Here is an 11,758-nt window from a genome sequence, read left to right on the forward strand (position 1 = left end):
AACTTCTGCTGTAACCTTTTTATAAAACATACCTCCGGCAGGCATCTGTGAAGGCACTGACTTGACTTGACTGGTGGAAAAGATGAGTATTTCCTCGCAAAAAAAACACTCGCTTGCTTACGCTGCCCATGTGACGTCCCAAAATAGCTGGCTAGGATATGCCTGTAATATGATTCTTTGATTTTTGACTTCGAGAATCAGCATGCCAACATCCATCGTGCTAACATGGTGAAATTACATTTTAAAAACCTTAAACAAGTTAACTTAAAGGCCTACTGAAATGAATTTTTTTAATTTAAACAGGGATAGCAGATCCATTCTATGTGTCATACTTGATCATTTCGCGGTATTGCCATATTTTTGCTGAAAGGATTTAGTAGAGAACATCGACGATAAAGTTAGCAACTTTTGGTCGCTGATAAAAAAAAAGCCTTGCCTGTACCGGAAGTAGCGTGACGTCACAGGTTGAAAGGCTCCTCACATTTACCCATTGTTTACAATGCAGCGAGAGCGATTCGGACCGAGAAAGCGACGATTACCCTATTAATTTGAGCGAGGATGAAAGATTTGTGGATGAGGGATTAGAGGGCAGTGCAGGACGTATCTTTTTTCGCTCTGACCATAACTTAGGTACAAGCTGGCTCATTGGATTCCACACTTTCTCCTTTTTCTATTGTGGATCACGGATTTGTATTTTAAACCACCTCGGATACTATATCCTCTTGAAAATGAGAGTCGAGAACGCGAAATGGACATTCACAGTGACTTTTATCTCCACGACAATACATCGGCGAAGCTCTTTAGCTACGGAGCTAACTTGATAGCATCGGTCTTAAATGCAGATAAAAACAAAATAAATAAACCCCTGACTGGAAGGATAGACAGAAAATCAACAATACTATTAAACCATGGACCTGTAAATACACGGTTAATGCTTTCCAGCTTGGCTAAGCTTAACAATGTTGTTGCTAACGACGCCATTGAAGCTAACTTAGCAACGGGACCTCACAGAGCTATGCTAAAAACATTAGCTATCCACGTACGCCAGCCAGCCCTCATCTGCTCATCAACACCCGTGCTCACCTGCGTTCCAGCGATCGACGGAGCAACGAAGGACTTCACCCGATCATAGATGCGGTCGGCGGCCCGGAGACGGAGGAAGTCAAGGTGAGGTCGGCGGCTAGCGCGTCTGCTATCCATCTCAAAGTCCTCCTGGTTGTGTTGCTGCAGCCAGCCGCTAATCCCACCTACAACTTTCTTCTTTGCAGTCTTCATTGTTCATTAAACAAATTGCAAAAGATTCACCAACACAGATGTCCAGAATACTGTGGAATTTTGAGTTGAAAACAGAGCTTTTTGTATTGGGATACAATGTGTCCGAATACTTCCGCTTCAACCATTGACGTCACGCGCATACGTCATCATACATAGACGTTTTCAACCGGAAGTTTCCCGGGAAATTTAAAATTGCACTTTATAAGTTAACCCGGCCGTATTGGCATGTGTTGCAATGTTAAGATTTCATCATTGATACATAAACTATCAGACTGCGTGGTCGGTAGTAGTGGCTTTCAGTAAGCCTTTAAGCAAGATAGAAAATAGAAAAATATGTGACCTGTTTTTTAAATTTCTGTTTATTGAAAACTACCACACATGTTCAGTTGATTTAATTTTGTGACAATGAAGAAAATAATATTAAAATATAACTATTTTGTAAATTCAACATTAGAACTAGTTTCAACGACGTTTGATTGATTGATTGAAACTTGTATTAGTAGATTGTAAAGGAAGAGAATACACTCTATGACACAGTACAGTTTACACAGTACAGTACATATTCTGTATGTCAGGTTCAAACACTGATGACATCAATTAAACAGACAAGAAGCAAGGAATCATGCAGAGACAGAGTTAAATTTGGCTCAATGAGGAGAGACGTATTGGGCTGTACACTTAGTTACAGTTCCAACCTACGCTCTAAGGTCCAGACCCACGTGCTCCTCTATTTATTTGGGAGGTCCCTGGTTACATCACTGAGGCTGCTTCTCAAGGAAGGGGGGTCATTTCAGCAGCCACAGTTAGACACAATGTACGATTATTCAGAAACGCAAATGTGCTGACACTCATGATATCGCCCTGTCTCTGCTTTGTCTGCGTCACGGTACTCGATGTTCTGGACACAAACACTGATACGAGACGACTCGCAATCTTGGATTTGCAAGTTGTCCCTTTGCACAGATAGAAAAGTAGAACTTCCACACAATTGATATTAACTATAGCAACGGCCTTTAAGCATAAGCGTTGTGTGATAACGTACACATAATTATTCTGACACCGTACAATTGACCACTAAATGGTAACACCCGAATACGTTTTTCAACTTGTTTAACCTCTTAAGGCCCAAGCTGTTTGTTTACATGCTTTTTTTTAATTTCTCTTTGCTATTTCGGCTTATTGGACCCTAATTAGAATAAAAACTAAGAATCATCTTTTGATATGATGTACTTAGTCCATAAGTACACAAACGTGTACTTCATGTTTAGTGACATGCTAATTCTTATTGTTACACTTTTTTTTTTCCAAATTCCATTGGATGTTATAGTCTTCTGACACCACCAGATGGCAGTATAAGTGTCATCATAAGCACATAAGACCCCAATTCAGTAGTGTACACAATTTTAGAAATAAGAGCTAAAAGGTGCTGTCCACGCATGTGGCCACTAAGCCTTTAGAGCAGTGGTTCTTAACCTGGGTTCGATCGAACCCTGGTGGTTCGGTGAGTCAGTCTCAGGGGTTCGGCAGAGGTCAAGACACACCCAACTCATCGTGTAAATAAAAACTTCTCCCCATCGGCGTATTATGGATACCCCCAAACAATGTTACCTCTAATTTTCCATCTGATTTGCAGATGTGTAATTTGTTGTGAGTTCATGTGTTGGTTTTGTTCTTTGAACAAGGGGATGTCATGCACGGTTCCTTTTGTGCACCAGTAAAAAAAACATAACTTTGTCTTGAATTAGAATTTTTTATTTATTTATTTTTTCACTAAAGCGTTCGGCGAATGCACATATGACATTTGTGGGGTTCGGTACCTCCAAAAAGGTTAAGAACCACTGCTTTAGAGGTTAAGTCGGGGTCCATGTCCATGTCCGAAGTACATGTCAAACTACTTCCTTAACGTAAATGACCGCCATAACCACAACACCAGGGGGAGCTCCACTAACCACGTTAAACCCAGATTCCGAACTAACAAAGGTCCTAACTCATTCTCCTTCTATGCCACATCAATGTGGAATGCGCTCCCAACAGGTGTAAAAGAAAGGGCATCTCTATCCTCCTTCAAAACCGCAATAAAAGTTCACCTCCAGGCAGCTACAACCCTAAACTAACACCCTCCCCGGATTGCTAACAATCAAATGTAAACAATCAAATGCAGATACTTTTTCTAATGCCTTCTGATCTCTCTCTCTCTCTCTCTCTCTCTCTCTCTCTCTCTCTCTCTCTCTCTCTCTCTCTCACTCTCTCTCTCTCTCTCTCTCTCTCTGTCCACTACTTGATGTCCATATCCTCCCCCCCCCCCTCCACACCCCTGATTGTAAATAATGTAAATAATTCAATGTGATTATATTGTGTGATGACTGTGGGGCGGTATAGCTCGGTTGGTAGAGTGGCCGTGCCAGCAACTTGAGGGTTCCAGGTTCGATCCCCGCTTCCGCCATCCTAGTCACTGCCGTTGTGTCCTTGGGCAAGACACTTTACCCACCTGCTCCCAGTGCCACCCACACTGGTTTAAATGTAACTTAGATATTGGGTTTCACTATGTAAAGTGCTTTGAGTCACTAGAGAAAAAGCGCTATATAAATATAATTAACTTCACTTCACTTATTATGATAATAGTATATATCTGTATCATGAATCAATTTAAGTGGACCCCGACTTAAACAAGTTGAAAAACGTATTGGGGTGTTACCATTTAGTGGTCAATTGTACGGAATATGTACTTCACTGTGCAACCTACTAATAAAAGTCTCAATCAATCAATCAAAAATCCACGTTAATCAATTCATGCTTGATCAATAAACGTTGTTTTACGTATTTTTTAAAGTGTATTTTACGACTATTTTATGTTATAAGTAAATACCTTTGCGAAACGTATGTTTAGTAAATTAATTAGTAAGATGACTTTGTTTTGTTTTTTTAAACTGCTGTAAAAACGGAAGTGGCTGATTTGTGGCGCATGCGTAAAAAAGATTGAGCAGGCGACCAAGATGGCGGATTAACGTTCTGTGGCTCCCTGAAGATTGTTTCAATTTTACGATCAAACAGTTTCATAGACTCACAAAGACTCGCCTTTTCCTAGAACAGATTAAACGGACCTTTGAGTTCGGAGCGATGGAGTGAAGTGAAGATTGAAGACGTGATAGAAGATGGACGACTACTGCTATGCTAAGATGGCGACGTCCGCTAAAAGAGAACATGAAAGAGAATCAGCGCCACCAACTTCCAGCAAATCACCAACGGAGATAAAGACGAAAGATGAAGGTGAGTGACTTGAAGTTTTGTCATTTAAAAGCTATCATAGGCCCTGAAAAACGTGTTGATGAGAAATTAGCCGACCTTGTTGAAGAATGTAAAGAAAGAGCCGCCATGATTGTTAGCTTGAAGAAGGCAGTGGAGTTCACATCAGAGGAGATGAAAGAATGCAAAAGTCAAATGAAGAAAGTGGAAGAGCAAAACAAGCGCTTGTGTAAAGAAAATAATGATGTGAAAGAAGAGATGTTGGGGAAGAGTAAGAGATGTGAAGAGAAGACTGGACCACATGTCTACATCAACGTGCAGAGGATTGGAGGTAATAAAGAACAAGAAACATTTCATTACTGTCAACTTTGGATTGGGAAGTTCTCCACAAGTGTCACAGCTCATAAAGTCGACTTCTAAATTGACTTCTCTGCTTCTTTGCACAATTTGTCCTACTCTGACACTTTTTTATAACGACTATATTTTAGTGTGACAGTTTGTGGAATTGATTGATTGATTGAAACTTTTATTAGTAGATTGCACAGTACAGTACATATTCCGTACAATTGACCACTAAATGGTAACACCCCAATACGTTTTTCAACTTGTTTAAGTCGGGGTCCACGTTAATCAATTCATGGTACAAATATATACTGTCCGCATAATGCAGTCATCACACAAGATAATCATCAGAGTATATACATTGAATTATTTACAATCCGGGGTGTGGGATGAGGAGGAGGTTGGGGGTGGGGGTGGGGGGTGTTAGGTTGGATTGCTATCAGCTTATTTCAGTCATCAACAATTATATCATCTGAGAAATGGACATTGTGACAGTGTAGGTCTGACTTGGTAGGATATGTACAGCGAGTGGTGAACATAGTGAGATCAGAAAGCATAAGAACAAGTATATACATTTGATTATTTACAGTCCGGGGAGGTGGGATGTGGTGGGGGGAAGGGTTGGGCTAGGGTTGTAGGGAATTGCGACACTTAGCTGTCATAAGACCAGAGCTTACAGTTCATTGTTGGCTACTTGACAGTTGGTCGCACTGGTCCCGTGTCACCTCCCTGCCAGACCGGGTTTTGGCATGTGGACTACTATCACCGTGGAGGCTGTGGATGATCCTCCGCCATCCAGTAGTCAGAGGAGCCTGTTCAGTGTTAGACTGCTTCATCCCAAGTGCAGGACTAATAGACTCAAAAACTCTTTTGTCCCACACGCCATCAGACTGTACAACTCCTCTCTGGGGGGCAGGGGGAGTGGGAGGGGGGTACTAGGATGACGGGGGATGCAAAACAACAACATAAACCCCCATTCATTATTATTGACTTTTGACTTTTTAAATTATATCTCAATTCTGTACACTGCTGCTGGAATTTTAATTTTCCTGAGAGAACTCTCCTGAAGGAATCAATAAAGTTCTATCTATCTATCTATCTATCTATCTATCTATCTATCTATCTATCTATCTATCTATCTATCTATCTATCTATCTGTCTGTCTGTCTGTCTGTCTGTCTGTCTGTCTGTCTGTCTGTCTGTCTGTCTGTCTGTCTGTCTGTCTGTCTGTCTGTCTGTCTGTCTGTCTAACTCTTTCTATCTTTCCCCTTCCTTCCTTCCATCCATCTTTCCTTCCTTCCTTCCTTCCTTCCTTCCTTCCTTCCTTCCTTCCTTCCTTCCTTCCTTCCTTCTTTCCATCCATCTTTCCTTCCCTCCTTCCTTTCTTCCTTCCTTCCATCCATCCATCCTTCCTTCCATCCATTTTCCTTCCTTCCTTCCTTCTTTCCTTCCTTCCTTCCTTCTTTCCATCCATCCACCCATCTTTCCTTCCCTCCTTCCTTCCTTCTTTCCTTCCATCCTTCCTTCCTTTCTCCCTTCCTTCGTTCCTTCCATCCTTCCTTCCTTCCTTCCTTCCAACCATCCATCATTCCTTCCTTCCTTCCTTCCTTCCTTCCTTCCTTCCTTCTTTCCATCCATCCATCCATCTTTCCTTCCTTCCTTCCTTCCTTCCGTCCTTCCTTCCTTCCTTCCTTCCTTCCTTCCTTCCTTCCCTCCCTCCCTCCCTCCTTCCTTCCTTCCTTCCTTCCATCCATTCATCCTTCCATCCTTCCTTCATTCCTTCCATCCATCCATCCTTCCTTCCTTCCATCCTTCCTTCATCCATTCATCCTTCCTTCATTTCTTCCATCCATCCTTCCTTCCTTCCATCCATCTTTCCTTCCTTCCATCCGTTCATCCTTCCTTCCTTCCTTCCTTCATTTCTTCCATCCATCCTTCCTTCCTTCCATCCATCTTTCCTTCCTTCCATCCGTTCATCCTTCCTTCCTTCCTTCATTCCTTCGTTCCATCCATCCATCCATCCATCCATCCATCCATCTTTCCTTCCTTCCTTCTATCCATCCATTCATCCTTCCTTCCTTCCTTCCTTCCTTCCTTCCTTCCTTCCTTCCTTCCTTCCTTCCTTCCTTCCATCCTTTCTTCCATCTTTCCTTCCTTCCTTCTTTCCATCCATCCAATCATCTTTCCTTCTTTCCTTCCTTCCTTCCTTCGTTTCTTCCGTCCTTCTTTCCATCCATCCAATCATCTTTCCTTCCTTCCTTTCTTCCTTCCTTTCTTCCATCCTTCCATCCTTCCTTCCATCCATCCATCCTTCCTTCCTTCCTTCCTTCCTTCCTTCCTTCCTTCCTTCCTTCCTTCCTTCCTTCCTTCCTTCCATCCTTCCATCCATCCTTCCATCCTTCCTTCCATCCATCCATCCTTCCACCCACCCTTCCTTCCTTCGTTCCTTCGTTCCTTCCAGGGACTCCTCTACAAAAGGGCTCCATTGCAACTGGGTCTTAACTTTCCTTCCTTCCTTCCTTCCTTCCTTCCTTCTACAAAAGGGCTCCATTGCAACTGGATCTTAACTTTACTCAGCCGTTGTGTTTATTGTTTTGCTTGTGTATATTTGAGGGTCCACCAGCCCTTTCTTTAAAAGTGACAGAACCTATTTTATTGCTTTTGGCTGTGGTTTTTATTCCGTTGCAATATTTAGCTTACGGAGTATATTTTAATTTGTGTTTATTTTATTGGTATTGAAAAGTTTACATTTCAACTCCAAATGTTAACATATATGAGAAACAAAAGTTAAATACATTTGAAAGAATATAAATGCATTATTATTATCTATTATCATTAAGTGGAAGTTGCTTCCTAGCAGTTCCACTGTAGACACGGCACAGGAGCCAAGTGTGCAGTTTTTAACAAAGTTTTTAATGCACATAGATTTTATCAAAGTCTTTCTCCCACAGAACGTGACTTTTCAGTCACGTCCGTATCCTCTCTCCCCCCCCTTGCTCTCGGCCGCTCACTGTTAAAGACAACAGATGATTAGATTAACACGTACCACCTGGGAAATCTAATCACCTGTCAGCTGTGTCTCGCCGTCAGCACATGCTCGCCCCCATCCGATGGTGCTCGTCCTCAGCACCATAGGCAGAGGTGATGACCTTTGCTCCTGCAGGCGCGCTGGCCACACCTCCCTCCACACGTTACAATGTGGTCCCATAAAAATATTGGCAATAATATCGTTTACGTACGTTCCCATGACTACCCAGACACGCTTGCAAACTTTTTAAAATTATTTTCCTAATTTGTATTTGCTTGTCATCGCTTGATGGGACATTTTCAGTAGTGTGTCATGTTTTAAATATATTTGTATATATTTGAACGTGGAGAACATTTGATTCCCCCCGCGTGTTGAGTGATAGAGATGATGGTTCTGTTTAAGTCTTGTTTATTTTGGCGTAGTCCAGAGGTGCCCATTATGTCGATCGCGAGCTACCGGTCGATCGTGGAGGGTGTGTTAGTCGATCGCCAGCCAGGCATTAAAAAAATAGACCTAAAAATTAGCAATCATCAATTTTCACTAAGACGTCACTTGATTGACATTCACGGCATTGTGGCTGCTGCCAGATCATTATTAAGAAAAAAAAATGACAGAAAGGCGAGAAATGCTTTTTATTTCAACAGACTCTCGCGTCGTAACCTGCCGTCAAAACTCTAAAGACCGACTGCACAGTTCCGGTCTTCACAATAAAAGCCCTGCTTCATCCTGCCTGCGCTAACAAAATAAGAGCCTCAGAAAGCTGGCGTGCACAAGCTAGCAAGCTACGGTGTTTGCCGCCAATGTATTTCTTGTCAAGTGTATAAAAAGGAGTATGGAAGCTGGACAAATAGGATGGCAAAAAGCAACCACTTTCAATCAATCAATCAATCAATGTTTACTTATATAGCCCTAAATCACAAGTGTCTCAAAGGGCTGCACAAGCCAAGATGACATCATCGGTTCAGAGCCCACAAAAGGGCAAGGAAAAATATCTCAACCCAGGGGGATGTCAATGTGAATGACTAGGAGAAACCTTGGAGAGGACCGCAGATGTGGGTGACTTGCTTGCTTGTATTATCAGTAAACACCTTCAACTTGTTGACAAAAACCTCTCTTTCATAAATAAATATAAATGATATATATGAATGAGGTGGATCTCTTCCACTTGGTCAATTGAAAAGTAGCTCGCCTGCAGAAAAAGTGTGGGCACCCCTGGCGTAGCTTACCTTTTTTTCCACGCCTGTTGCCGCAAATCCTAACCACTGATGACTCTTTTCTTTGGAACAAAGCTCTGGCCGAGTAACAAACATCCCAAGTTTCTGGTCGACATGGTCCTTTTTTTTTCCACTCATACCTTCGCTCATCCCTTTCACTCTGGAATTTGCAAGGTCGTTGCTTTTTATTTATTTATAATGTTTTTATGATCGTAGGAAGCCACAATAGAAATCAAAATGCAATTAATTGACCATCCCAAAGCTTCACTTGTAAGACAAGTCATGTAAACATTGATCCATCATTCTGGCAAAGCATTAAATGAATGTCCATGAAACACTACACACACATACAGTACATAGAAGAAAGTGTGTAGCGAGTTTAAGGAGAAACATCTCATGGATCATGCTTGAACTAAAGTGTGTTTGTGTTGTTGGTGTCCTGCAGACGTCCAGCAGATGATTGGTCATTCAGATGAACATGGGGGCTCCACTTTGAAGCAAGAGTCTCCATGGACCCCCCACATTAAAGAGGAGGAGGAATTATGGATAACGGAGGAAGCTGATCTCACCAAGTTGCCACTGACTGTTGTCTCTGTGAAGACTGAAGATGATGAAGAGAAACCACAATTCAACAACCTCATAGCTCCACTGTCAGATAGTGAGGCTGAAGACGAGGTTGAAGAACATTTGAGCAGCGACACAGACTGTGAAGGTGATATGAGGACTGACAAAAACTTGGGATGCTCTAAAAAGAAGTGTGGTACAAAATGTTTCACCTGCTCAGTTTGTGGTAAAAGCTTTACTCAAAAGAACACTTTGACTGTACACATGAGAAGTCACACAGGAGAATACCCATTTGGTTGTTCAGTTTGTGGTAAAGGATTGAGTCGTAAAATTGATTTGACTCGACACATGAGGGGACACACTGGAGAGAAACCATTTAAATGTTCAGTTTGTGGTAAAAGTATTTCTCAAAAGGCCGACTTGACAGTACACATGAGAACACACACAGGAGAGAAACCATTTAAATGTTCAATTTGTGGTCAAACGTTTTCCCAAAGTGCCCATTTAACTGTGCACACGAGAACACACACAGGAGAAAAACCGTTTATGTGTTCAGTTTGTGGTGAAAGATGTTCTCTTAGGAGCAGTTTGACAGCACACATGAGAACACACACAGGAGAAAAACCATTCGATTGTTATGTTTGTGGTAAAAACTTTGCCCGTAAACAACATTTGACTGCACACATGTACACACACACGGGGGAAAAAACATGTAATTGCTCAGTTTGTGGGAAAACTTTTTCTCGCAAGGAAAGATTGACCGGACACATGCGAACGCACACTGGAGAAAAACCATTTAAATGTTTAATTTGTGGGAAAAGCTTTTCTCTCAAGGCTCATCTCACAGGGCACTTGAGAAGACACACCGGAGAAAAACCCTTTATTTGTTCAGTTTGTGGCAAAAGCTTTTTTTCCAGGCGAGGTATGAGCCAACACACATTGAAACACACAATTGACAAAAACATGTAAGTGTTTCCCACATTGTATAAGAAAGATGCGAGACAATAACAAATATGTTAAAACACAAGAACACGCGCGAGAGAAAACATTTAATTATTTGACTCATATTATGTTCAAGATATGGTGAATGTTTATATTCAACTTGGATAAAGCGAACCACCAGGTTTAAGTAAATAATGGTTGAGTCCATAATAAATTTAGTAGCCTTAGTTGGATATTCGCATATAGACCGGGGTAACTCTCTCAAGAGAAGAGGCAATAAATTCAGACTTCGTAATGTAAAAGTGATAGCTCCATCCTGGAGGAGAGACTCCATGTCTATCTTCACGTCAACTTCTAAGTTACAACATATAGAGGTTGTTTTCTGGTCACTTACACATGAACATATCCTTACATGGTCAGGTTGTACTCTTACTGAATTAACACACGCCCAACAGAGAAAGAAGGAATATAAGAGGGTGGTTCTGCTCCTCCAATTTAGGAGTCCTTCATTTTTGACCTCAGCTCCTCCAGGTACTGCAGACCTGTATAATGACGCTCGCTTGTAATAAAGCAACTTTTTGTTTAGCAAAGCATGTCCGACATCTCCTTTGATCCAGCCGCACTGTCGTGTTGCCCTTCAGCCCGGGAGGGGGGTGACAAGACCAGAAATACACATCAATGTTAAAAGCTATACTAAAAATAAAAAAATGTTTAACCCTATGTGAACGCACAGGAGAAAACCCCTTTATTGTCAAAGTTTATAGCAAAAGCTATCTCTGTATATCAGGTGTGTCAAACGTACGGCCCGAGGGCCGGATCAGGCCCGCAAACAGGTTTTATCCGGCCAGCCGGATGAGTTTGCAAAGTATAAAAATTAACCTGAATTTTTTTAATGAAATAAACAGCTGTTCTAAATGTGTCCAGTAGATGTCGCAATAGCAATTATTTGATTTTCTGCCTTGCTCTTGGCGAGGGCAGTCTAATTTTTTTCTCCTCCCGTCTTCTCCCTGCTTGCTCTCTTTGTCTTGTCCTGTCTACACTTTTTTTTTTTTTGAAGCCTCTTTCTCTGCGCTGTCCTCCAAATCTAAACATCATGGAATTGATTAGCTGGACTCTCGTCTCAATTGACAAAATCTTTTCGACAAGGAAA

The 11,758-nt window shown here is 41.7% G+C and overlaps 1 protein-coding gene across 2 annotated transcripts; it reads left to right on the forward strand.

The window, feature by feature from the left end:
* Window positions 1–4,262: 4,262 nt before the first annotated feature.
* LOC133632258 (oocyte zinc finger protein XlCOF6.1-like) lies at window positions 4,263–11,505 on the forward strand. Of its 2 annotated transcripts, none has more exons than XM_062024600.1 (2): window positions 4,263–4,542; window positions 9,548–11,505. In XM_062024600.1, exons 1-2 carry the CDS (start codon window positions 4,428–4,430, stop codon window positions 10,633–10,635), a joined length of 1,203 nt encoding a protein of 400 aa, XP_061880584.1. In that variant the 5' UTR covers window positions 4,263–4,427; the 3' UTR covers window positions 10,636–11,505. The 2 variants fall into 2 exon arrangements, with proteins under 2 accessions (XP_061880584.1, XP_061880582.1); XM_062024598.1 differs by lacking the exon at window positions 4,263–4,542 and adding an exon at window positions 4,627–4,849.
* Window positions 11,506–11,758: the final 253 nt, after the last annotated feature.

The sequence above is a fragment of the Entelurus aequoreus genome, linkage group LG17 (assembly GCF_033978785.1).
Source record: "Entelurus aequoreus isolate RoL-2023_Sb linkage group LG17, RoL_Eaeq_v1.1, whole genome shotgun sequence".
Taxonomy (NCBI): Eukaryota; Metazoa; Chordata; class Actinopteri; order Syngnathiformes; family Syngnathidae; genus Entelurus; species Entelurus aequoreus.